A 26,362-nucleotide genomic window follows, 5' to 3' on the forward strand; every position below is an offset into this window, starting at 1 on the left:
TCCTCCCTGCTGAGACTGCGCGCGCATGCGCCCTAGCACGGATCCGTTCTCGGCTCCCTTCTGGGCTTCTCTGGGCTGCGCATGCGCACGGCCTGTGGAGGACACGGAGGCGCTCCGCAGGGCTTGGACCACAGAGAGCGCACACTTGTACATGACGCCGTCGAGAGCTGTCCTCTTCCGGGGGCAGAGGTTACGGCCGGCTCCTTTCCCCCCCGCCTCTCCGTCTCCTCTCGTCTGACTTCTCTCCCTCTGCCAAGATGGCGGCCGGTGCGGGCGGCGGAAGTGGTGCCGGCGGGGCAGGGGCGCCTTCGGTGGCTTCGCTGTGGAGTGAAGTGAACCGCTGCGGGCAGAGCGGGGACTTTGGGCGCGCGCTGAAGTCGGTCAATAAGAGTGAGTGGGAGCGGGGAGCGGCTTGCACGCAACCTTCTCCTTCTTGCTCCAGGACAGGGGTCCCCAAACTAAGGCCCGGGGGCCGGATGCGGCCCATCGAAGCCATTTATCCGGCCCCCACGGCACAAGGGGTCTCTTCTTCTCTTCCAACCCTTATTATTATTATTATCATTATTATTATTAACATTGAGGCTGGATGGCCATCTGTCAGGGGTGCTTTGCTTGTGCTTTTGGTGCACAAAGGCAGAAGGGGATTGGACTAAATGGCCCTAGGCTTTTCCAACCCTCTTTATTATTATTATTATTATTATTATTATTAACATTGAGACTGGGTGGCCATCTGTCAGGGGTGCTTTGCTTGTGCTTTCGGTGCACAAAGGCAGGAGGGGATTGGACTCAATGGGCCAAAGGGTCTCTTCCAACCCTCTTTTTTACTGTTGTTGTTGTTATTATTATTGCTCGGTGGCCAACTATAGTCCGGCCCTCCAATGGTCTGAAGGATCGTGAACTGGCCCCCTGTTTTAAAAGTTTGGGGACCCCTGCTCCAGGATCATCCCTTGATCTAACGAACAGCTGCGGCCCTCCAACTATTTGTTTTCGTCTCCCAACTCCCAGATTCCCTGACCATTGAACAAGCTGGCTGGGGCTTCTGTAAGTTGGAGGCCCAAACAGCTGGAGGGCCTCAGTTGGAGGAGGCCTGCTCCACCTCCTTTCTGGCTTGCCTTAATGACTTTGTTAGGGAGGGCAAATATTAGCTCTGGGTTGCTGTGAGTTTTCCCGGGCTGTATGGCCATGTGCCAGAAGCATTCTCTCCTGACGTTTCGCCCACATCTATGGCAGGCATCGTCAGAGGTTGTGAGGTCTGTTGGAAACTAGGCAAGTGGGGTTTATATATCTGGAATATCATGGCTAGGAAAAAGAACTCTTGTTTGCTTGAGGCAAGCAATCATCTTGATTAGCATTGAATAGCCTTTCAGCTTCAAAACTTGACTGCTTCCTGCCTGGGGGAATCCTTTGTTGGGAGGTGTTAGCTGCCCCTAATTGCTTCTTGTCTGGAACTCCCCAGTTTTTTTAGTGTTGTTCTTTATTTACTGTCCAGATTTTTGAGTTTTAAAATCCTGGTAGCCAGATTTTCCAATGCCATAATAATAAAGACATTGCTACAAAAATGACATTCCACATCTAACCACTGAAAAACAAGACATAGGATTAAAAACTAGCGACAGTACAAAATGTAAAAGCCAACTTATCCAAAATAACATGTCATTTCCAGTCTGTAGTGTTCTAAAAGTTCTTTACACCCTCTTCACTAAATGGTTTAGAGCATAGAAAAGTTTAAAACTATTTTTTTAGATGAGAGTAAGGAGGGGGCCATTTTGATCTCCTTAGGAAGAGAGTTCCAGAGGCATCCATCCAGCTTTTCTTTGGTCGTCCATGTGGTTGATGTCCTGCAATCTCTAAATGTAGTGCTGTTTGTGCTACCGATGTTGGTTTTCATCTCATGACATGGCCGTACCACCGTAGTCTTGCTTCCTGCATTTTCTTGCTGATTGCTTTTAGTCCTAGTCTTTGACAGATGTCATCATTTGGCACATGGTCAAAAAGTGTCAAGCCAAATGTCAGTCTCGGCATTTTCATTGTGTTAAGGGCTTGTTCGTTTTTCTTTGTTGCTGGCCAGCACATTGCCCCATAGAGGGCTACTGGGCGGACAACTGTAGTATAGATCTTAGCCTTGAGTTGTTCAGGCATTTTGATTCACACAGAATGCCAGTAGTTTGTTGCCATTTCAACCAGGCTGCATTTATTACATCTAGTATTGTGTTGCTATCTATGGGGCTACCTTTCTAGCATCGCTGTTCAACAAAATCATAACAGAAAAATCACCCCCCCCCCCCAAAGAACTGGATTACCATTATAACCATACCAATTTGGAAGGGCAAAGGAGACATCTGTAACTGTTCATCCCAGTTGTTCAACATACCACCTAATGCACCTATTGTGTCATGCAATGAAAGTATTTGAAAGAATAGCGAACAAAAGGCTAAGAAGTCACATGGACATTGCACCAAATCTGTGACTTTGTCAGGGTGTGGCATAATAGATGCAATACATACTGTCCGGTTACTCATGGAAAAACATTGGGAAAAGAAGAAACTACGGACTTGCATTGTGTATGAAACAACATTGGGGCCATTGAATCACTGGAGAGAAAAAATGTCATTATCTCAGCCACCCATATGGACAATTTTTGAGTTTTTCAGATTTTGGAAAAGGGTACTTGAACCGTAGTGGGACTAGCATATTGTATTTTTTCTCTAGTTTATTCCCTCTCAAACCACAGAGAGGCTGCCCACCTCCAGAAAGTGCCATCAATCAGTTATGAACTGCAACTACGTTGTCCCCTATGAACCTACGCGCTCTCTGAGATCTTCCGGGGAAGCCCTCCTCTCGCTTCCGCCTTCCTCACAGTTATGTTTGGTGGGGACAAGAGAGAGGGTCTTCTCGGCTGTGGCCCCTCGGCTCTGGAACTCCCTCCCTAGGAGATTAGGTTGGCACCCTCCCTACCATCCTTTAAGAAACAATTGAAAACCTGGATGTTTGGGCTGGCCTTTGGAGAGACAGCTATTGGATGACCAGCCTCATTATAATTCTATTCTAAATGTTATTAGGTTCCTTTCATCGGGGTATTTTAATCTAATGATTTTATCTTATACTGCTGCTATAGTTCTCCCCCCCCCCCCCCCCACCTTTGAAGTTGACTGAATTGCATTGGTGGTTGTTTGATATTATTACTGTTGTATAAACCTTTGTTTTAACTTCTGTTTTATCATCTTCTTGTGTTTTAACTGTGTATATTGTTAATGTATTTGCGCTGTTACTTTTGTAACATTGTGAGCCGCCTCGAGTCCCCACGGGGAGATGGTGGCGGGGTATAAAGTTTTATTATTATTATTATTATTATTATTATTATTATTATTATTATTATTCGCTCTGTGTGCTTGCATGCTGAGCTGTGCCAGGTTGCTGCTTCCTAGCATGCACCTAACCATGGAAAGTCCCTGTCTGTAATGTTGCCTGCTTGTCTGCCTAAAAATGTGCTGTAGTTCATACTTTAGAAGTGGATGCCAAACTACGTTGCTTGGGCCTTAGTCCAGTAGTCTAACCATTATACAACACTGATTTATACACATTAGTTAGAGATAAGTCCCATTGTTTAAGGGAACTTGTAACTTAAGTGTGTTTAAGGTTGAAGCCTTACAGTAGAAATAATGTACTCCTTTCTGCTACTCCTGGCATCCAACTGATGAGTTTATTCTTGACTAGCTGTATTTTCCAAACTCTTTTCAAGATAAAGAAGAATCACAATAATTTTATTTTCAAATGTTTGCCATCAGGATATCTTACCATATCTCTTTATTTTTCTGTAGAGGAGAAAGATGTCCTTAAAGAGGGTGGTCCCTTGTTCTTACTTTGATGGGCAGGAAAATCAACCAATGAAGTTTAAGCTGACTCATGTAGTGGGAGAACAACTTTCGAAAGTTCCAGATCTATTTTTTGCCTGATCTCAGTTCAGATCATTTCTTTTACTGCTGCAGGCAAATTCCCCTTTTACTCTCCGTTCTGTTGCGAAAACTTACCTTCATTGCTTTTTGGAAAGGAATATTAGGAAGTGTGAACAGTCTATATTTCTAATATTATCATTGTGAAAACATTGTTGTTTCTTACTGAGGAACCTCTAATGAGGCATCCCTTATACTGCAGTTATCATACTTTCCTGAACTTTCCTGGTGCCTTCCAGGTTATTTGGATTATAACCCCCAGCAGCTGCTGCCTGCATTAGCAGTGGTAATGGAAATTGTAGTCTGAAAGATCTGGAGGGCAACAGTTTGGGGAAGACTGAAGTTGTGTTAGTGACTTCAGTCTGTTAGTGATAATATGCAGTGTTTACAGTGGACTCTGCAGAAAATGTTTCAGCTGTACTTGACAAAAAGGAAAATCATCCTGTTTAGTCTTACAAATGCTGATTTATTGAATATTTGATTTTATGCTTATTTTATATACCTGGCGTCATGTACAAATTTCTCTGATGGAAAGGGGTCCCGAGTCAAAAAAGTTTAGGAAGCCCTGGATATGGCAATAGGACATGTCAGTAGTTCCCTATAATAGATTAATACACTGGGTTTGCTTTTTATAGTATTACAGATCAGCAAGGATGATGCGACTGCTCTACACTGCAAAGTGGTGTGTCTTATCCAAAATGGAAGTTTTAAGGAAGCCCTTAGTGTGATTCACACCCACACGAAAGTATTATCTAGGTAAGTTTTGATGATTATTGCATCACTTGCTTCTAAAAAGCTGAAAGGCTTTGTTAATTATTCAATTTTTCAAAATATGAAAAACAAAGAAAAATACTTTTCAATCTTGAGATAGATGGGAACATGGAACAATAACAGTTCAGGCATGTAGTCTCCCTATTCTCACTCCTTCAAGTTGTTCCCTCCAAGCTCAGTCCAACAAGTCAATAAAAGGGCTTCCATGAAGTGAAAAAAATATTGAAAGCACCCCGAAATAAGCATGCAACAAACTTCATACCCATCAACAGCTCCAACCCCTCACTCGATTTTCCACTACCTCACCCCAAAGCCTCAGGCAGATTTTCACAGAAGACTGGGCGACTTGGAAGGCGCTAAACAGACTTCGTGCTGGAACCATGAGATGCAGAGCCAACCTTAAGGGGCCACAAAGTGGAATCCACAATATGCGAGTGTGGAGAAGAGCAAACCACAGAGCACCTATTACAATACAATCTGAGCCCTGCCACCTACACAATGGAGGACCTTCTTATAACAACACCAAAGGCACTCCAGGTGGCCAGCTATTGGTCAAAGAACATTTAGTATAATGCCAAGTTTTTAACTTGGTTGTTGTTTTTAAATATATTACATCTGTACCCTCAATTCGCTTCTGACACGATAAATAAAAAATCTGCTCGCCTCCCTCCTGCTGTTTTAGATTTGAAATCCCTTTTCAACAAGAAAGGGTTTTAAAATCAGCAGCAAAAGGTGGGAGGAGAGAAAGTGAATTGTTGAGGAAAGGATTTAAAATCAAGCTGAATCTTCATGGTGGGAGGGTGATGAATGGAGTGAGGAGCTCCTGCTTTTGACAGGATATGGAAGGGACAACAAAAGGAATAGGATGAGGAGGCCAAGTCAAATAAACAGCAAAGGAATGTGAATGTGGGGTTCTAAAGATATTTTTCATTTAATGCAGTTACAGTCAACCCTCTATTCACTGATTCTGTATCCACCAATTCCACATCCCCAGATTGAAATTATTCTCCCCAAAAATCCAAAAAGCAAACCTTAATTTTGCCATTTTATATAGAGAACACATTTTTTATACCAGTGTATATAATGGGAGATGAGCATCCATTTGGTGGGGGTGTCTTGGAACCAAACAGCAGGGATACCAAGGGCACGCTGTAGTAAGATACTAATAAGGATATCAACCAAGTAAGCCGTTGCATCTTTGTAAGCTTACGAAATGTAGTGGAACCATCCAAAAGGTAATCAAACTGTTTCCTTTTCCCTCGTATGCTGCTTCTCTTTGTAGTCCTTTAAGTGTAATGCCTCTAACTGTTTGATAACAAAGAATAACACTTGAACATACTAATACTTTTGAATGAAATCGATACTGCAAAATAACACCCCACTTTTCATTTATATGTTCCAGTGATTCAATAGCGTTTGAGAAGGCTTACTGTGAGTACAGACTGAACAGGATTGAAAATGCTATGAAAACGATTGAAGGAGTCAGCCAGCAAACAAATAAACTGAAGGAACTCTATGGACAAGTGGTAACTTTCAAAACTCTTCTGCATGTAATTATCTAAGTGGTTTTTTGGAAAAACTGGATCCAGCGCTTCAGTTTCCTTCAGCTACTACAAGAGAAGAGAGACCATAGCTCTGGGGCAAAATGTCCTCCAAGTATGCAAAAGGTCCCAAATGTAATCCTCCAAACCTCCAGCTAGAAGATTGTAGTTCAAAGGGCCAAAAAACATTCTTTGTGAAACTAGAAGTACCTTTCCCAGCTGTGTAACCATATCAGTAGTCTGATTTAATACTATTTATTTATTTATTTACCTCATTTCTACCCCGCCTTTCTCTACCCTGGGGTGGGGGGACTCAAGACAGCTTACAAATCCGGCAAAAATTCAATGCCGCACAGGTAAACAATAAAACACATCTCATCAAAATATAAACAATATGAACATATAAGCAATTAAAGCATATATAAATCAATTAAACAGATTAAAGACTACAATAAAAATTGTCTTTATTAATCATAGTCATTCTCGCAAAGCTTCAGTCCTTAAATGGTTCAGTCACAGGATAGCCCTATGATATTTCAAAATGCTTCTCATTTCATGGCTCATTCTGAGAAAAGAGGATTGAGAAGCCTACACAGTTTACAAGAATAATCATGTATTGTATGTTTGTTTTTTTTGTAAAGGTATTCAGTACAGCCTTTATAGACCATCAGTTCAGTTTCGCTGGAATAGGACCAGCACATGAGAAAATTAGGGTTCCTCCCCCATCTCTTTTGGACTACAAGGATGGGAGTGGCTGTACTGATTTTTTTTTTGGATTGATAAAGTGTCTGTGTTACACTTTGTGTTACATATTTTACACTTTGTGTTACCTATGCTACACTTCGTTACCTATGTTACATAATATTGTGCAGTATTTTGACCCTTAAACACTAACTTTGATGTCCAACCTATTCTGTAATGTTCCTTACTGACTGTTGATTGGTAATTTATAGTATTTTTTTTAATTGATATTAAAATATTACTTATTAATTTAAAACAGGCAGCTGTGTGAAATTTATAAAGCAAAACTCGCCATGAGCTCTGTTTTCCCAAAGCAGGACTTATAGAAAGCTGTTATCATAATATCTATCTATATGAGCTGGATGCCCTTGGTTATAAATAGCTGTACCATGAACTGTTTAAGGTCCTTTTGCTGTTGATTCATTTCCCTGAATCTGTACTATGCCTTCCTGCTTTATACAAGCTGGGAATAAAGATTGCTGTGAAAACATACTTTTTGCAGTGCTCATTTTGTCTGTTGTCTCATTTCTTAAGCTGTTATATAACTGTTCTCTTTTAGCTGTACAGATTAGAGCGTTATGATGACTGCCTAGCTGTGTACCGGGATCTTATCCGCAACTCCCAGGATGACTATGAAGAAGAAAGAAAGACAAATCTTTCTGCAGTTATTGCTGCACAGAGCACCTGGGAAAAAGTGGTGCCAGTAAGTAAGTTTGTGGTGGTGGTATATATATTTATATGTGTATGTTCTATCTTCACCTCTCCTTCCTGTGATTCTGTGACTGCATAAATGCTATAAAAATACAGGGATATATGTCTGCTAATATGTAGTTATTTAACTACTTAAGTAATCCAAGAGTAATGTACAGACAACTGCTGTTTTAAGCAGCGTAAGAGATACAAAGCAATTTAAACTTTAGATCCAGAGGGTTTTTTGTACAAAACCAAATTTTAGCTTGGTGTTGAAATGAAGGGGTAGATGGAATAACCAACTACCCCAAAACAAGAAAATTGGTTCATAAAGATGTGTGAACTAGCAGAAATGGACAAACTCATGATGTTTCGACATTATGTGTTCCTCTCTCAGATAACAGTGTTTGGGCAGAAACAAAGAGAAAGGAGCTCATTCAGGTACAAAGTCCCAGACTGTATGGGACTTTATATAGTTCTTTTTTACAGTTCTTCCCAAAGTTATGAATTAAATGAAATTATACAGTCTAAAATTTAGTCATCTCCAAGTTTGCTGGAATACGCCCTGAGTCCCTTTGGGGAGATAGGGCGAAATATAAAGTTTTTATTTTATTTTATTTTGATTGCTATTATCAGTTTGTATGTGGCTGCAAATGTTGCTGGGTGATTTCACAGTGTAGATGTCAGAATGTCAAATGCAGCTGGCAAAGCCAAGTGAATCGATCTACTATTACACAGCCTTAATTGATGCCAATTAGTTTCTGAACCCAGGAAGGAAACTAATGATTGATTCTGACTTTTAAAACCTCATTGGTTTGGGACTGTTTTATAAATTCCCTCCATGTATGTGAAATAATCCAACACTTAAATTCATTGCTGCATTTGCAGCTTCACTCCCTCACCTCACACATCCACGCAATGAAAGATATAACAGATACAATGGGCAGGTCTTTTTCTACACTGGAGTTGCACAAAAAACAATTTCATTTAATTTTTACTAACTTGGCATATAGTTAAATCAATGTCTCAGCAGTTTTTAAAGACATGGTTCTTTAATTTCTGATAATTGCTCTTGAGTAGGGGTTTTTTTATTGTTGTGCTTATAATTTTTTTGCAACTTTTCATTATTTTTGAATTCTGTGGCTATTCTGTTTGGTGCCTTAAAATTTATTGCTATAGAATGGTAAGATAGAAATTCTTTAAATAATGCACTTTAAATTAAGTATTAAAATATGTGCATAAACCCAAGAAGTGCTAGGGAATACTACATCTTTGTGACGTGATTTGCATTGTAATTCAAGACCAGGTTTCTCATCATTAACATAGGAATGTTTTGCTTTCTCCAGGAAGATCTAGGACTTCAGGAAGGCACTTATGAGCTGAGTTACAATGCTGCGTGTGCTTTCATAGGGCAAGGCAAACTGAATGAAGCAATGAAAAGCCTTCAGAAAGCAGAAGGTAATGAACAGAGGATTGAATTGTAAGATTGAACTGTGAGCTTCCCCACTGATTTGTAGAAGGAATCAATTGTGCCTGATTCTTTTAGAAAAATGCTAGCAACTCCAGAAAAGTGAGAGGCTTCTTGTCTGTGTTTTTACACATCTTGATGATTCTGTGTTCAATAACTTGTTAACAAAAATGTTAAATGAGATCTTAGACATGGAGAATGATAACGTCAGACTGTAATATTATATGGTGCTGTGTTATTAATTTAGCATTAGCACTATGTACACACAGCAATTAGACATTGTCTAAAAGTAATTTGTGGGTTTTTGCTTTATGCGGGTTTTTGTCTCGAAATGTATTTTCCAAAAAACATACCGTATTTACTATTTTTAAAAACATTATTTGCACCCTTGCACTACTATTGTTTAAATCATTGTGCAGTTTCATGGTTGTTGCTTCCTACCTATGCTAAAATTAGTATGTCCTATTTATTTTTCTGCAGATTTGTGTCGTCAGTCTCTCTCAGAAGACTCGGTAAGCTGCTGTTGATACATTGAGAAATAGATTTCTTGTGCTAAATGGACCTGAACTTTTGTAATGTGCGTACTGACTGTATAAATGGACAGATAGTGAAGATTCATGCTAGGTAGACATAATAAATGGATGTGTTCAGACTTAATGAGATATTCACTGAAGAACTATAGCAAAATGTGCTGCAGATGTAACACAAAAACAAAGTTTTTGCAGTGCAATGAACTTTTTCCGTGTTTTTTATGATAGAACCAATTAGGAAATGACATTTATAACCCAGGAACAAAAATATTACATAGTGTAATAAAATCTGACTACTTACTGTTATTAATTCCTGATCAAAATGAAGCTAATTATTCAACTAATTATTCAACTATGATGGGCATTAACCAAGACAGAATGTTACATTTTCTTGTTTACAATTTCTCTTAGGATGTGACTGAAGAAGACATTGAGGCGGAACTGGCTATTATTCATGGTCAGATGGCTTACATTTTCCAGCTTCAGGGTCACACAGAGGAAGCTCTGCAGTTGTACAATCAGATAATCAAACTGAAGTAAGTGCTCCTTCGAAATGGTGGCAGTTGGAACCTTCTATTAAAATCAACAAAAATGTACAAATGTATGTATGTCCTGTTTCCTACAGGCCAACAGATGTCGGCTTGCTTGCTGTCATTGCCAATAACATCATTACTATTAATAAGGTATACATTTATTCTAGTAATTCTTCCATGGTATTGATCTAACTCCAAACTGTTTCTTTGTAAGCATTTTATCTTGGTTACAAAAGGAGTAGCAGGGGGTCTTGCAAAAGTGTCATATTAACATAGCCTTGTGTTGATTCATCATGTTACCTTCCACAGGACCAAAATGTCTTCGATTCAAAGAAAAAGGTGAAGCTGACCAACGCAGAAGGTGTTGAGCATAAACTGTCCAAGAAACAGCTCCAAGCAATAGAATTTAATAAAGCTTTGCTGGCCATGTTCACCAACCAGGTAATGTTATGCTAGTTGAAGATGAGGCATGGTTTTCTGAATTTTAAAATTAAACCACCCGTTTCCCAATGTAGAGATAGAGCATTTTAAAATAAAGGTATGTGCTTCCCTTCTCCATTAAAAACACACAAACTTCAAGCATAAGCCTGGCTAGCACATTGAAAGGGAAGCTAGACTAGAACTCTTCTGTCTAAGAGGGAAGAGTATAAACTTGTAACACAAAGGACTCACTTCCCAATTCCGACGTGTTACAGTTTTGTGGGGATATCAGCTTATACTATTACAGAGCAGCTGGTGAAGTCATGGAGCCAATTTGCCTTCTCCAAATCTATCAGGAACCAGTTGAATTTGGAATAGTGGCGAATGAAAAGCCATGCTTTGTTCCAAGAGGCAATAGAACTTTTTTTACATGCCTTGCATCTTGTTCTCGTTTGAAAGAGTGTCAGTTTCTGCACAGCACAATCAGGAATGCATTTGGAGAGAGAGGAATGGGGGGAGCACATGTTGTCTATCATAATGGTGGTTGATAATATCTTATTTGGAGACTAAATCTGCTTCACCAGGATCACACTGATCCATGTTTCCCACAAACTTACATTCTTCCACAAACTTCAAGTAGTAGCAGAAGAAAATGAGCTTATTCAGGGGGTATGAAGGGAAATTCAATGTTGTGGCTCTCAGTTCAGTTTGTAAATTTAGAGCAGAAATATGATGGTATTCTAGGAGAACTGTGACTACCTATTGAGATATTCCTGAGATGTTTCCAAGAACCCCCAAGATTCTTAAGAACACAATTTGAAGGTCATTTGGGTTTTCACTGCGTAATTGTTATTGCAACAAGGGTCACCTGAGGATCAATTTTTTAAAAAGCTAATTCTGAACATTACAATAAGACACCTCTGTAGAATTTAGTACCATATTTGAGTAAAAATACTGTACTAAATTCTTTTCTTTGGCAGGGAGGAACAGCAGCCTGATTTAATGTTTCAACACGGTTGCTTTTAGCCTGACATTTCTATGATTTCAGGGTTGTTGTATGTCTTTCGGGCTGTGTGGCCATGTTCCAGAAGCATTCTCTCCTGACGTTTCGCCCACATCTATGGCAGGCATCCTCAGAGGTTGTGAGGTATGGATAAACTAAGTCAGGAAAGGAAAGAATATATATCTGTGTAGAGTCCAAGGTGTGGCAAGAGTTCTTTGTCACTGGGAGCCAGCATTAATGTTTCAGTTAATCACCCTAATTGGCACTGGAAATGTTTTGTCCCTTGCCTGGGGGCATCCTTTGTTCAGTCAAGTCCTCATTGTGTTGGTTCCCATCTACTGTTTTGATTTTGGAGTTTTGTAATACTGGTAGCCAGATTTGTTCATTTTCATGGTTTCTTCCTTTCTGTTGAAGTTGTCCACATGCTTGTGGATTTCAATGGCTTCTCTGTGTAGTCTGACATGATAGTTGTTAGAATGGTCCAGCATTTTTGTGTTCTCAAATAGTATTCTGTGTCCAGGCTGGTTCATCAAATGCTCTGCTATGGCTGATTTCTCTGGTTGAATTAGTCTGCAGTGCCTTTCATGTTCTTTGACTCTTGTTTGGGCGCTGCGTTTGGTGGTCCCTATGTAGACTTGTCCACAGCTGCATGGTATCCGGTAGACTCCTGCAGAAGAGAGAGGATCCCTCTTGTCCTTCGCTGACCGTAGCATTTGTTGGATTTTCTTCGTGGGTCTGTAGATAGTTTGTAGGTTGTGCTTCTTCATCAGCTTCCCTATGCGGTCAGTAGTTCCCTTGATGTATGGTAAGAACACCTTTCCTCTGGGTGGATCTTTGTCTTGACTCTCATGGCTTGTTCTTGGCCTTGCAGCTCTTCTGATGTCTGTGGTGGAGTATCCATTGGCCTGTAGAGCCCAGTTTAGGTGGTTGAGTTCACCTTGGAGGAGGTGAGGTTCGCAGATTCTTTGTGCACGGTCTGTCAGGGCTTTGATTGTGCTCCTTTTTTGACTTGGGTGATGGTTGGAGTTTTTATGAAGGTATCTATCTGTATCTATCTGCCACACCTTGGACTCTACACAGATATATATTCTTTCCTTTCCTGACTTAGTTTATCCATACCTCACAACCTCTGAGGATGCCTGCCATAGATGTGGGCGAAACGTCAGGAGAGAATGCTTCTGGAACATGGCCACACAGCCCGAAAGACATACAACAACCCTGTGATTCTGGCCATGAAAGCCTTCGACAACACATTTCTATGATTTGTCTTGTACTTGCAGAATGTGTATTTTATCCTTTCCTCCTCTTGTTCCTCAGGCTGATCAGTGCCACAAGCTGTCATCAAGTTTGCAGTCACAGAGCCCCGAACACCTCCTTCCTGTGTTAATTCAGGCGGCTCAGTTGTGTCGAGAGAAACAGCATACCAAAGCAATAGAGCTCCTACAGGTAGGCTGCAGCTGCTGACTTGAGAAAAAAGTTTCCTTAAAGAAAAATTCATAATTTTTAGTCATTTCTTGAAAAACATGATCCACTTTGATGATCTGCTGATTCTCTTATTTTGAGTGTAGATCGTTTTCTGTTTTCTGTTATCCTTTGTCCTTGTATGTGGGCATGACTGTTAATTGTTTTGCTGCCTTAATCCTGATTAAAATCCAAATGTTCCAGGATAGCAGACTAGAGTGGGACTATTTTTTTTTCGTGTCAGGAGCAACTTGGGAAACCTCAAGTCGCTTCTGGTGTGAGAGACTTGGCCATCTGCAAGGATGTTGGCCATGGGACGCCCCAGATGTTTGATGTTTTGCCATTCTGTGGGAGGCTTCTCTCATGTCCCCGCATGGGGAGCTAGAGCTGAAGGATGGGAACTCATCTTACTCCCTGGATTTGAACCTCCAACCTTTTAGTCAACGGTCCTGCCGGCACAAGGGTTTAGCCCATTGCGCCACCAGGGGCTTCTGAGTGGGACTATGTCTTCCCTCGATCTTGATACTACTATTGATGCAGCCCAGAATTGCATTGCCTTTTTTAGCTGCTGCATCACACTGTTGACTCGTGTTCAACTTGTGCTCTACCAAGTCTGATAGATCCCTTTCACATGTACTGCTTTTCAAGCCCGGTGTCCCCCATCCTGTATCTGTGCATTTCATTTATATTGCCAAAGTGTAGTACCATACAGTTTTCCCTTTTGAAATTCAATGAGGAGATATTTTACCACAGTTTTAGCTTTTGTTTACACAAGAGGGGCTTTCATGTTTTTTAATTGTTTGCTACAGATGTGCCCCATCCTTAAATGTGTGTTTGGTAAGAATATGCTCACCTGGTACAGAGGAATCAAGATATACAGGGTAATAGAGAGCAGGAGCAATATAAATTGTGAAGCTGAGCTTTTTTGAAAGACTCCTGATTTGTGTTCCTGTTTTGTACCTATAGGAGTTCGCTGATCAGCACCCTGAGAAGGCAGCAGAAATTAAGCTGACCATGGCACAGCTGAAAGTTGCTCAAGGTAATGTAGCCCAGTTGTATTTGGAAGCAAATTTTGTGTACCATCAGTTCCTTGTGGACTTAGGCTGTTTCCATGCAATTATTATGCTCTCAAACTCATTCTGGGCTCATTTTTCCACTGAAAGGGAAATGTTTAGGCTAAGGGCAGGTACGAACAGAACTTGGCTTGTCATAAAGATGCTAAAGCAGGCATGGGCAAACGTCGCAGTTGTTTTGGACTTGAACTCCTGGAAATCCCCGTAAGTTTACCAGCTGTAAGGAATTGAGAGAGTTGAAGTCCAAAACACCTAGAGGGCTGAAGTTTGCCCATGCATGTGCTAAACTATATGGAGCATTGACGTTCTAATCTATGGCAGCTGGCATTCTTATTCAGCCATCTGAAACTTCTGCAGAATTGCTCGCATGTTTTCCAAGCACATCTTTGCAGCTATAGGAATAAGGAAATTGTTTTTAAAAATAAAAGTTGAGAACCTTGGGAAATTGGTTGATGTAGAATTGAGGACCTTTTTGAGGATTTCTTTGATCTTTTCTGTATAAGACAAAAGAGGGATTCCTGGACATTAGAACTGATACTCTTGTACACAGCTAAGGGGAAAAATCATAATTACTTTTCTTGTTTTCTTTCAAAGGCAGTGTCACCAAAGCATGCATGATCTTGAGGAGTATAGAAGAGCTAAGGCATAAACCGGGCATGGTAAGTTGCAGCTAAATCTAAACATGAATAATACTGCATTCCTCTTAAAACATCTATATCTCAAGCTTCTTTGGCACCATTCTGATCTTAGGACTAAATTAAAAATAGAAATGCATGTTGTGGTTTTTAGTCAGTAGTATGTTTGTTAGTGTTATATTTATTTATTCATTTTTATTGACTTTATTTATATTTTGCATTTCTCTCCATGGGGACTCAAGGCAGATAACCACCACACAAGCTGATCAGTTTAGAACAAAGCAAGTGCAAAAAATTTTAAAATGCAATTAAATAGTACTGTATGGATTTAGGTTGAAATATAATCAAAATAGAATAAAGTTACATTTAAAATGTCATGTAATGCCTGAAGATTAGATTCTTCAGGCTATTGGCATTTGTTAGAAGTACATAAGATGATAACTGGAAGAATATTTTAGTCATTGTGAACAAGGTCTGTAGGGTGATAGGACTAAGCAAAATTCTTCACCAAGATAATCCTGAAATTCTGTATTCTATAAATGGCACAAACTTGTAATAATTTTTTTGTTCAATATTGCTGCTGTTTTTAATGTATTTTTGGATGCTGAATTTGTCATACCACACACAATTCTTTCATGAATTAGATATATTTTATTTTCCTTTCCTTTCCTACCCAATTGTTGAATCAAAGTATTCATTGTAAGTGTTGTCTTTTCAATTCTCAGTGACTCAGAGGTTTTATTTTCATTGGAAACAAGTAGAATTTGCTGTAGAGTGGGCCCTTGGTACCTGCTGAGGTTTGCTTCCAGGGCTCTTCCCCCTCCCCATGATTACTAAAATCCATGGATTCTCAGGTCCATTATATTTAGTAGGTCTTGTAAAATGGTGCCCCTTACATAAAATAGTAAAATCAGGGTTTGTGTTTTGAATTTTTTTAAAAAAAATGGTTTCAAGTAAAGGGTCGTTGAATCCCATTGGTTCAGAAGCTGTGGATCCTGTGGGCTTTCTTTACTCTTAGTAAAGTTTTAGTAATATTTGAGTTATTTTATTTTAAGAGGTTCCTTGATTCCATTTGCCTGAATGTTTGCAGTACTGATTATTTGTGATATGGGTTTTTAATGCTTAATTGGTTTTTTAAATTTGATACAAGGTTCAAGTTGCACCTGAAAAGTTACAGGTAATCCAAAAAGAATGTGTTTACCCAGTTATATTTACCAGGCCAATCTTTATTCATTAAATTTTATCTTCCTAGAGTCATGTGTCTTTAATTTTAATGGTTGCAGGTGTCGGCATTAGTAACAATGTACAGCCACGAAGAAGATATCGATAGTGCCATAGAGGTCTTGACACAAGCTATTGAATGGTATCAAGAATTTCAGGCAAGTATTAGTCTGTAAGTATGACGCAAATAGACAGTCAGTACAGTGTGTGAGTTAAGAGTTCGTTTTGAATTTGTATTTGCCCCACCAACCCTGATATAATAATAGCAATGCAGGGAACTATGTATCTGCCTTGTTTTCAGTATAGCATTTTATATAATCAGGTTGTTAAAATATTTGCAATCATTTGCATATTTAAATAAAAGTAGTTCCATAATTGTAAATTATGATAGAATGTATGCCGTTTGGTGATTTGAGTTCCTTTTAAGAGAGATAACAATCGTATAAATGATGATGATAGCATAATAGTAACAGTAATACTATGCTGCAAGAAGTACATTTCAGACAGTAGTATTCACAGAGGCAACCTGTTTCATCTCCCCTGTTTCCCCGAAAATAAGACAGGGTCTTATATTAATTTTTGCTCCCAAAGATGCACTAGGTCTTATTTTCAGGGGATGTCTTATTTTTCCATGAAGAAGAGCTCACATTTATTGTTGAACAACAAAATGAACATTTATTATATACTGTAAAGTAGTTGTCATCACAAACCAACATAACCAGACAAACTATGAATCCTATCAAGAATTTCTTGTTACTACCATTATTTACATGTACAACAATCTATGGTACCTCTTGCAATTTAGGTTTCACAAGGTTTCCACGCTGATTTCTCTCTATTCTAGTTTCAATGTAGTCATGAATGATGAATAATATAATATACTATAATAATAATATGATAATATAATAATAATAGAATGATATACAATATATTAATGAGATAATATAATATAGGATATAATAATAACAATATGATATTAATATGGTATTAATAGGATAATATAATAATGGGATATAATAACAGAATAGCATAATAATATAATAATAATAGGATAATATAATAGAATAATAGAATGGAATAGAATGATATAAAATATATTATTAGGATAATATAAAATGGAATATAATAATAATAACAGAATATGCTAATAATAATAAAATAATAATATGATAATATAATAGAATAATAGTATAGAATATAATGATATAAAATATATTAATAAGGTAATATAAAATGGAATTTAATAATAACAGAATAATAATATAATAATATGAAAATATAATAGAATAATAGAATAATAATATAATGATATAATAATAATAATAGAAAAATATAATATAATGATTTAAAATATATTAATAGGATAATATAATAATGGGATATAATAATAGTAACAGAATATGATGATAATAATATGGCAATAGAATAATAGTATAAAATAATCAGTTTCATGGCATAGGATAGGAAGATGAGAGGAGAATCCCAATGCGTCCTGTACCTTTAAGGAGCGAAGCCTTGGGGAGGAGTGGAAAGCCCTCTTCCTTCCTTCCCTCCCACCCTCCCTTGCCCGGGCTCCAGGAGCCAATCAGAAGCCTCTGGGAAGCAAGGCAGCATGGCCAGGAGGGAGACGGAAGGAAGGAAGAAACGGCAGCAGCCACGGAAGGTTCTTCAAGCCTCGGCTGGGGGACAGGCAAGGCAAGGCCAGCCAGGGAGGGGGGCACAGAAAGCAAGCACTTTCCCTCCCTCCCTCCCTCCCTCCCTCCGGTGTGTGTATGAGGAGTGCTGCTTTAGCCCTGCAGCCATGCTTCCCAATGGAACTCTGCTGCAGCCTTAGTTGCTAGGTCTTACTTTCAGGGGAGGCCTTATATTTGGCAATCCCCCCAAAACCCTGCTAGGTCTTATTCTTTGGGGAGGTCTTATTTTTGGGGAAACACGGTCTATTTACTGCCCAGGCCTTGTCTCTTTCCAGTCATTCTTCATTGAGATGGGTAATTCTGTCAGTTAACCTGCAGAGGATATGGTTGTGCAGTGTTTTTAACATAACACTTTCTAATTCCAGCCAAAGTCTCCTGTTCACTTATCACTTATCAGGGAAGCCGCAAATTTCAAGCTCAAGCATGGCCGAAAGAAAGAAGCCATCAGTGATCTGGAGGAGCTGTGGAAGTAAGTCCTTCCCTGAGACCTAAACAAGTGAGCCAGTTTCAGTGGATGGTCACGCTTCTTAAGGAGATTTTAAAGATATAGCCATGTTAGTCTGTTCCAGCACAAGAAGTTATAAAGGAATCCTGATTAACTAAAGGAAATGACCAGCATCTGTTTTCATTGATTCCCATAAGATGCAGTTGATGAAATGGTCTGGAGTCCACATAAACTTATGCTGGAAATGTCTTTTTCTCACTCTCAAAGGTGCTGCAGGATTTCTTTATATCTTTTTTATTTCTAAAGGGATCGTTGACAGTTATTTCAGAAGTGTACAGAAATGCCTTCATAAATGTGTCATGTTTTACCTTCTGTAGAATGGTAGAGCATGTTATAGGTTGAGTATGTATTATCCGAAATGTTTGGGACCGAAAGTGTTTCGTGTTTTGGATTTTGGAATACTTGCATATGCATAATGACATATCTTGGGGATGGGACCCAAGTCTATACATTGAATTCATTACGTTTTTTTATTCTAATTCACCTTTTAATGTATATTTTTGATAAATGAAATCTAATCATTATAAAAAAAAATTGGAATATGAGATGGAAGTGTCAGGATTTTTTTTTACTTTTCCAAAAATTATTATTCGTCTCTTTCTACATTCTTGCCAGTTTAGCATCATTTTTAAAAACCTTTCTTTCCTTTTTTTAATTTTTTTAAAAATTTTTTAATTTATTTATACTTAAAACTTATACATTCTTTAACAAATTTGCAATACAGAGTTATGTATATCAAGCTCATATAGTATTTTCACTCTCTATATTACATACTCATATTATTTACCTTTTATTACCCCTCACCTAGTGCTATCCCTTCACCCCAGACCAGCCAATTACAATATTTATTTCCAAAATTCCATTGTTTCTTTTACAGGTTTTTTCCCCTTACCTTCTACATATACAAACTCTATAAATTTTCCCCATATCTTCCCAAAATCATCCTTTTTTAATAACCCTCTTTTAATTTTAATCTTACATGTTAATTTATCATTTATCGCAATATCCCAAATCACCTTATACCATTCTGCCAATTGGCACTCCTCACTTCCTTTCCATTTTTTGGCTATTAACAATCTTGCTACTGTTAGCAAGTTGGCAATTAGTTCCTTTAACTCTTTTGATATTTGAATATTATCCATAAATGACAACAGTGCTATTTCAGGTGTTCCTATTATTTCTGTTTTGGTGATTCCCTTTATTTCTTTAAAAACGTTCTCCCAAAATTTTTGAACATATTTACAGGACCACCACATATGTATATATGTACCATTTTCCTGGCAGTGTTCCCTCACTTATTGTGAGGGTTACGTTCCAGGACCACCCACAATATGTGAAATTCCACGAAGTAGGGGCATTATATTTATTTCAGTATTTACACATTATATTAGTAGTTAGGTGGCCTTTCTCCTCTTTGCAAGCCTTCTTCCTATGCTTCTTCCTCTCCGGCACCTGCCAGTTTTCCTTTTGTTCATGTGCCTCCCTCTCGTCAGCATCCAAAGTGGCTTGGCTGGACGCCGACGAGAGGGAGGGTGCATGCGCAAAAGGGAAACACACCTTTTGCTCATGCGCATCTCTCAGAAAAAAAACACAAAGCAGTGAGGGAGCGAAAAGCGAACTGCAAAGTAGGGAGGGAATACTGTACACTTTATACACATAGCCCAAAGGCTATTTTATACATAGTGCTTTTAGTAATTTTGTGTACAAAGTTGGTATATATTTGAAAGCCAGTTCTAGAATAAAATGCAAATTTATATTGCCAAACATTGAAAAACTCTTTAAAATAACTTGGTTTGGATCACACAATGTATTCTCCCTAGAAGCAACATTCCAAATTTCTCAGCATAGTGCCAGAATATCTGAAAAAATTATTATCTGTCCCTTTAAAAAAATAGTATCTGTCTTTTTTTTCTTTTTTTTTTCTTTTGCTTTGGATTGTCCAGCAATCCCATTTTAGGTAGGTATTTCCTACACTGCTGTTGATTTATAGCCACTTTTACAGAACCAATCTTGTTTACCTTCTTGTGCTACAGAAACTATGTAGGACTTACCTGATTACTTGTACTGCACATTACTCATTACAGTCTCTAAATTATTTTCATGTAAGGAAAAAGGCAGTGTATTAAGATGCTGTCACTGTAAAAGTGGCTTAGGATATAGCTGCTTGCAGATAGTAGTAAGTGGTATACTGTTGGGAGAATGGTATATGTTTATACCTCTAGGGTTTCTTTTTGATATAAATAAGTATAATTCAATGTGATGTGTTATTTCAATAAATTAATTCAATTCTGTTTTCTTCTGGTTTCCCATTAACTTTGGGCCCTTTCATACAGCCATATAACCCAGAATATCAAAGCAGATAATCCACAATATGCTTTGAATTGGGTTTTTCTGAATCTATACTGCCATATGACCCAGTTCAAAGCAAATAATGTGGGATTTTGTATAGCTGTGTGGAAGGGGCCTTTGTGATTGGAAAGTGAAACTGTGGTATCAACCCAGAAAATGAACTAGTTGGTTCTGTGAACGAGTCAGGGCTTAAATCTGGCAGTCAATATAAGTGACTGTGCTGACTTCCATCAAGCTATCCTTAATAAGGGTGTATTTGCCCATGTCATGGTTGGCTGGAGCAGCTCTGAACTGTACTTATTCAGTGAGAGCTACGGAGAATTACATGTTTATGAATCCCATGGGAAACAGGGGGAACACTTCACTTGTTTGCTAATTTTTATTCATTTATTTAATAGTTATGGCCTGTTCTATATCACAGGACACTTAGACATATGTGAGGACAGGAGTTCCTTCAAATATTTGGGTCTCAAATTCTTCCTTTGGTGTTAACCTCTGAGTTGTCTGCTTTCTCTCAAAGATGTTTCCGTGATTATTCTACATCTTTATTTTTATAGGCAAAATCCAGATGATGTCCACACCTTGGCCCAGCTCATTTCTGCCTACTCCCTGGTTGATGCTGAGAAAGCTAAAGTGTATCCTTCCTTATGTGTCTGAAAGAGATGATCTAGGAGGCATTATTTGACTACTCCCAAAAATTGATGTAGGAGCTATGTTTGACGTATTTCAGAGCATAAACATTGATTTATATCTCTGTACAATGCTAGATTGACTAAATACTGGAAAAAACATTAAATGCTGGTCAGCATATTCGGATACATTTCAGAGAAATTGGTGACATGTTTTTGGACTTGCTATTGGTATTGACTCTTGGGCAAGCCTTTCCAATGTCCTCGTCTCACAGGATGCATATTCATATAACACACAGTCCAGCACTGAGGAGAGAGGTGTAAGTGATCTTGTTTTCAGCTGAACAAAGATGCAAACTAGGATTCTATAATTTCATTCTCTTTTTAGAAGCTTAAGCCCGTGTGCTCGCGCTTTCCCCTATGTCAAAAGAGACAGAAACCTACCCCTCTGTCCTACACACCCTCTCACGCAACATGAAATTCTTCAGGTCCCCTGCCTACGTACTCTTTGTTTCTGTCTGTTCATCTTGTATCCTTGAGAAGAATCTTTCCTTTTTCTGTTTACTTGAAGCATGCATATTGTTGTTCCTAAACTCCTCCCTTGCAATAGTCTTAGCAAACACCTCCCTTCGTCAGATGCAATGTCTTTGAAAGTAGATGTTGATGCTCTTGAAAACTCTCACGGAGCTACCTATGTTCGGAAGAAAGGAGGGAAGCCTACGCCTGAGAACCAGCAAAAAGAACAAGGGTAAATGGTTGTTTTAATGCTTGTTTGTTTGCAGAACTAATGTTGCAGAGTCCAGTTCAGTAACCAAAAAAACCTATCCTGTAGTTGCAAATTGCTGCAGCATTTTATCCTTCTTTCCAAAAATCTCCCCTAAACTTCTCTCCTGGCACATGTTAGCACTGTTTATTCAGTTGAGGTAGATGTTTTGTATAATGCTTTTATTTTATTTATTTTCAGCCAGGGGGATGTCAAGAAAAAGAAGAAGAAAAAGAAGGGTGAGTGTTGTATTGGCATTAATTTGGAGCCATTGGTGCTCTTGGGGAAGTTAGCTAAGCAAATATAAACACTGCTAGGAAGTTTCAAAAATGACTCAAGTTTAAACCGAATTTATTTTTTTAAAAGCAGGCTAGAAACACCTGGCAGTAGAACAACTTTGAGGTAGCTTCTTTAAAACAGCCCTTGTACAGCAGTTTACTTTTGAATGCCATTTGCTGGGAGAATTAACAAGAGAACGATGTTGCCTTAGGTCCTGCTTATAGATGTCCCCAAAATACCTTCCTGGCGCAAACATTTTGGGGGCAGTAATTGATAGGGCCTTTTTGTTTGTTGTGTACTTTTAACAAGGCTATTGTTTCTTAAGTAAAGCCAATTTTTCATAAGCTAGTATTTCATCCTAATACAGTATGACCCAAAATTCCAGCAGTATGTTAATTTCAACAACAAAGTATTTATTGCTGAAAACATCATTTAGGATCATGTACTGTATATACTCAAGTACTGTATCTTAGGTCTTACCATAAAAGAAACAATCTCTGAATAGAATGGTAAAAGGTGATATCTTAATCCATCTCAGGAAAACCTAAAAGATGTACCAACCCTCTCTATTCTCTCTGCCATGATGCATTTATGGGTTTTTTGGATGACTGGATAGGAAAACGATGGCGCCCAGAGTTGGCTAGTCCCCTGAGGCAGTACTGCTGCTTTCTTCTTTCCAAGAAATGACCCACGGCTTATCCACCAAATCCATAATTGTTCCCCCCAAAACCTGCCCTTGGCTTTGGCATCAATACATATGGAAGTACAAACATCCAGGGAGAGGGCTGACTGCAGCTGACTATGGGATTGACATGCAGCTTTGGGCAAGTAGGAGTTGGCTCATAATGTGGCTGTATTGAATCAGGCTATACAAATGTCTATCCCTTGCCAAATATTATTTTAGGAAAACTGCCAAAGAACTATGATCCTAAAGTGACCCCTGACCCTGAGCGCTGGCTACCAATGAGGGAACGCTCTTACTACCGTGGGAGAAAGAAGGGCAAAAAGAAGGACCAGATCGGGAAAGGAACCCAGGGAGCAATGACCACAGCATCCTCTGAATTGTGAGTAACTATGTCTGACTTTACAAGTCTTGATTCCAGTCATCTCTATGTGTCTGAGCAAGGAAAGGGAAATCAAACAGTAGTGATTTTCCTGCAGAGGAAAAATGACTGTGAGACATGGTCTCACAGGAAGGAAAATGGGTGAAAAGGACCTCATTATAACGTCTAAGCACAGACTCTATTGTGACATAGACATGTGACAAGCCATTATAAAAACTCCTTGTGCATTCCAGCTATTTAATGATGTAATTTTATCCTGATACTAGAAGTGTTTGTGCCGAGTGTAAACATTCTGAGCCTCTGAACTCAAGTTTGTTCCAACAACTATGTGATTTGATTTCAGGTACAGATTCTCAAAGACAAAAAGTTTCCAGCTGTTTCATTTGTGAATGGTTTATTTATTTACTTATTTATTTACAGTATTTATATTCTGCCCTTCTCACCCCGAAGGGGACTCAGGGTGGATCACATTACACATATAAGGCAAACATTCAATGCCTTAACATAGAACAGAGACAGAGACAAACGCAGGCTCCGAGCTGGCCTCGAACTCATGACCTCTTGGTCAGAGTGATTTGTTGCAGCTGGCTGCTCACCAGCCTGCGCCACAGCCCAGGCCTTATAGTTGTTAGTTATGAATGAAGTCATTGCCTTTGTATTACTTAGAAATGAAAATATTTTAAATTGATCCATTCATTAAATAGATTTATTTACTCTACTACTTGCAGGATACAAGTTTGTGCTGGTCTAGTCTTTGACCAACTTAACTGCTTATGTATATTTTACTAGCAAAAACTAGAGGTCATATGTGATATTTGTACAGAAGAATACAGGCAGTCACTGAGTTTATCACCAATTTTAGTTTCCATGACAATTCAACATTTTCAAAATCCAATTTTCACAGGGACAAAAAGTGAGGTGAAACCTTCTAAACAGGGGCACAGACAACAAAACAAACATCACAGGGGTGTTAACCCTTCCATATGATATCCAAAGTTAAACATATATTTTTGGCTGGAGTTACACTTAAAAAGTGTACCTGTTCTGATTTACATACAAATTAAACTTAAGAACAAATCTACAGAATATACCTTGTCAGTAACCCAGTGATTGCCTGTAGGTTCTTCAGTTTTAGACAAGATGTTTAAAATTGGTGGGGATGTGATCTTGAATGGAGAACAAATAGCATACTATGCCTCTGGATCTTTATGACAGTAGCCCTGCTTGTCTCACTCTGTCTGCAGGGATGCCAGCAAAACTGCAAGCAGCCCACCGACTTCCCCGAGGCCTGGCACTGTAACTGCCGTCCCATCTGCTTCAACAGCCAACATGATACCACCAAGGCATCAAAAACCTGTTGGTGCAGCAGCAACCAAGAAGAAACAGCAGCAGAAGAAAAAGAAAGGTGGGAAGGGAGGCTGGTGATCACAACAAGCAGGCTGTTCTAATTGCAGTTGTCTTTTCTTTCGCTTCCAGTTTTGAATGCCAAGAGCCTAATAAAAGTCAAAACAAAAAACACTTGTTCAAAAATGTGTTTGTCAACAGGGATGTTCCTTCTTTAGTCTCTGTACCAGAGCCCATGGGAGGTGGTGGGATTACCAGGCCTCAAGGAAAGGCTGTTCAGTACTGCAGTCATCATTCTTCCACTTGCAGTTAGTATTGTCTGCTGACCAGTTCTCTAATTTCTTGATTAAAAGTACTACTTTGGCTGGCTTCAATACATGCTGTGTCCATTCATCACGCAGGACAATGTACAGTGGTGTAATACTATGAAAATGTTTCTTTTGAGCTTTCTTGTTCAGTGCAGGATATGGTGGCAACTAAAAACACTGCATTGTTCAGTTTTTCAGTGTAGTTGATAAAAATGACATAAAAGTCTACATTTTACCAAAACCTTAATAGAGATACTTTTGAAGATACTGAAATATGAGAACTTACAATGTTGCTCCAAATGAAAAAATCCCAAATGTCAAACCTCCTTAGTGCTGTGTGAAAACTTTGATTTCTGCTGAAAGATAAATGGTCTGAGTCCTGTTTACAACCTTTCTTCAGCAACTTCTGCTTTCTCAAATTACTTGAACAGTGTATAATTGATACACAGGTTGAATTAACGCAGGTGAAGGAAACAGGAGATCTATTTTTCCAATGGAAACTGATGATTGCTGCTTCTATTTTCTACACAGAGATCAGGTGGTTTGCTGCACTATATGATCAAGGTCCTAACTAACTCCTGTATAGCCTGAATTAATTTTCCTTTAATGCAGTTTTACCAGATAAGAACAGCTGAACTCTGCTCAGCATATAGGATGGTATAGCTATCTTAGTCTTGGGAACATTTTAGTAAATGTTTCCTTGACTGTGTAAATATCTCTATTGCTTCCTGATAAATATGAACTGAAATTTCACATTAACCAATTTCAATTTTTGCCGTGAATAATCTCAGTTAAATTTTTGAATTGAACCTTTAGTTTCCTCATATGTGAATAATGAGACCATACTTTGATTATGATGATGATAATAATGAGTGCAGTTTTTCATATGAAATACCATCACACTCCACCTTCTACATGTTGCAGAATTACATGCAGGTTGAGATAAAATATGGAAGTTTGACTTCAGACAACAGATAGTCAGCAAATAGTTGACACCAATATTCAGTGAAGAACCTGTTGATTTCAGCTCTAATCTTGGCCTTCTCAGCATCTTAGCACAGAAACAAGGTTTTCAGGTAATTCTCACTAGCCAGAGTCGATCATATCCTTTTGTGTATCTTATATCAAACACAATGTTATGTTCCTTTCCATAGCAATTTGGTAAGTTTTATTTATTTATTTATTTACAGTATTTATATTCCGCCCTTCTCACCCCGAAGGGGACTCAGGGCGGATCACATTATAACACACATAGGGCAAACATTCAATGCCCATAAACACATCAAACAAGTTCCGCAGAGAGTAGACATAACAGCAATAAAGAGGTTCCATTTGTTCATGCCAAGAAAGAGTACAGCCTCTCATCTGTTCTATGTATATTCTGAAACCA

At 38.7% G+C, this 26,362-nt stretch overlaps 1 protein-coding gene across 2 annotated transcripts; it reads left to right on the forward strand.

Annotated features, from left to right (window-relative positions):
* The first annotated feature begins 87 nt into the window (after positions 1-87).
* Positions 88-24,838, forward strand: srp72 (signal recognition particle 72). 2 transcript variants are annotated; one of them, XM_062971704.1, is made up of 19 exons: positions 88-390; positions 4,586-4,706; positions 6,124-6,247; positions 7,563-7,710; positions 9,020-9,151; positions 9,642-9,673; positions 10,103-10,227; positions 10,317-10,374; positions 10,534-10,665; positions 12,965-13,093; positions 14,075-14,147; positions 14,776-14,840; positions 16,100-16,195; positions 18,097-18,200; positions 21,143-21,220; positions 21,825-21,962; positions 22,179-22,216; positions 23,161-23,320; positions 24,565-24,838. In XM_062971704.1, the coding sequence occupies exons 1-19, from the start codon at positions 258-260 to the stop codon at positions 24,743-24,745; spliced, it is 2,067 nt and encodes a 688-aa protein (XP_062827774.1). In that variant the 5' UTR covers positions 88-257; the 3' UTR covers positions 24,746-24,838. The 2 variants fall into 2 exon arrangements, with proteins under 2 accessions (XP_062827774.1, XP_003224711.1); XM_003224663.4 differs by having other exon boundaries at positions 90-390; positions 7,563-7,706; positions 9,040-9,151.
* The last annotated feature ends 1,524 nt before the right edge of the window (positions 24,839-26,362 follow it).

The sequence above is a fragment of the Anolis carolinensis genome, chromosome 2 (assembly GCF_035594765.1).
Source record: "Anolis carolinensis isolate JA03-04 chromosome 2, rAnoCar3.1.pri, whole genome shotgun sequence".
NCBI lineage: Eukaryota > Metazoa > Chordata > Lepidosauria > Squamata > Dactyloidae > Anolis > Anolis carolinensis.

Bases quoted from the DNA above. Each gene is read 5' to 3' on its own strand.
- srp72 (XM_062971704.1), top strand. From the start codon at position 258: ATGGCGGCCGGTGCGGGCGGCGGAAGTGGTGCCGGCGGGGCAGGGGCG. The intron at 6,248-7,562 runs GTAACTTTCAAA...GTTCTCTTTTAG, and splicing joins AGGAACTCTATGGACAAGTG to CTGTACAGATTAGAGCGTTA. The intron at 7,711-9,019 runs GTAAGTTTGTGG...TCATTAACATAG, and splicing joins GGAAAAAGTGGTGCCAGTAA to GAATGTTTTGCTTTCTCCAG.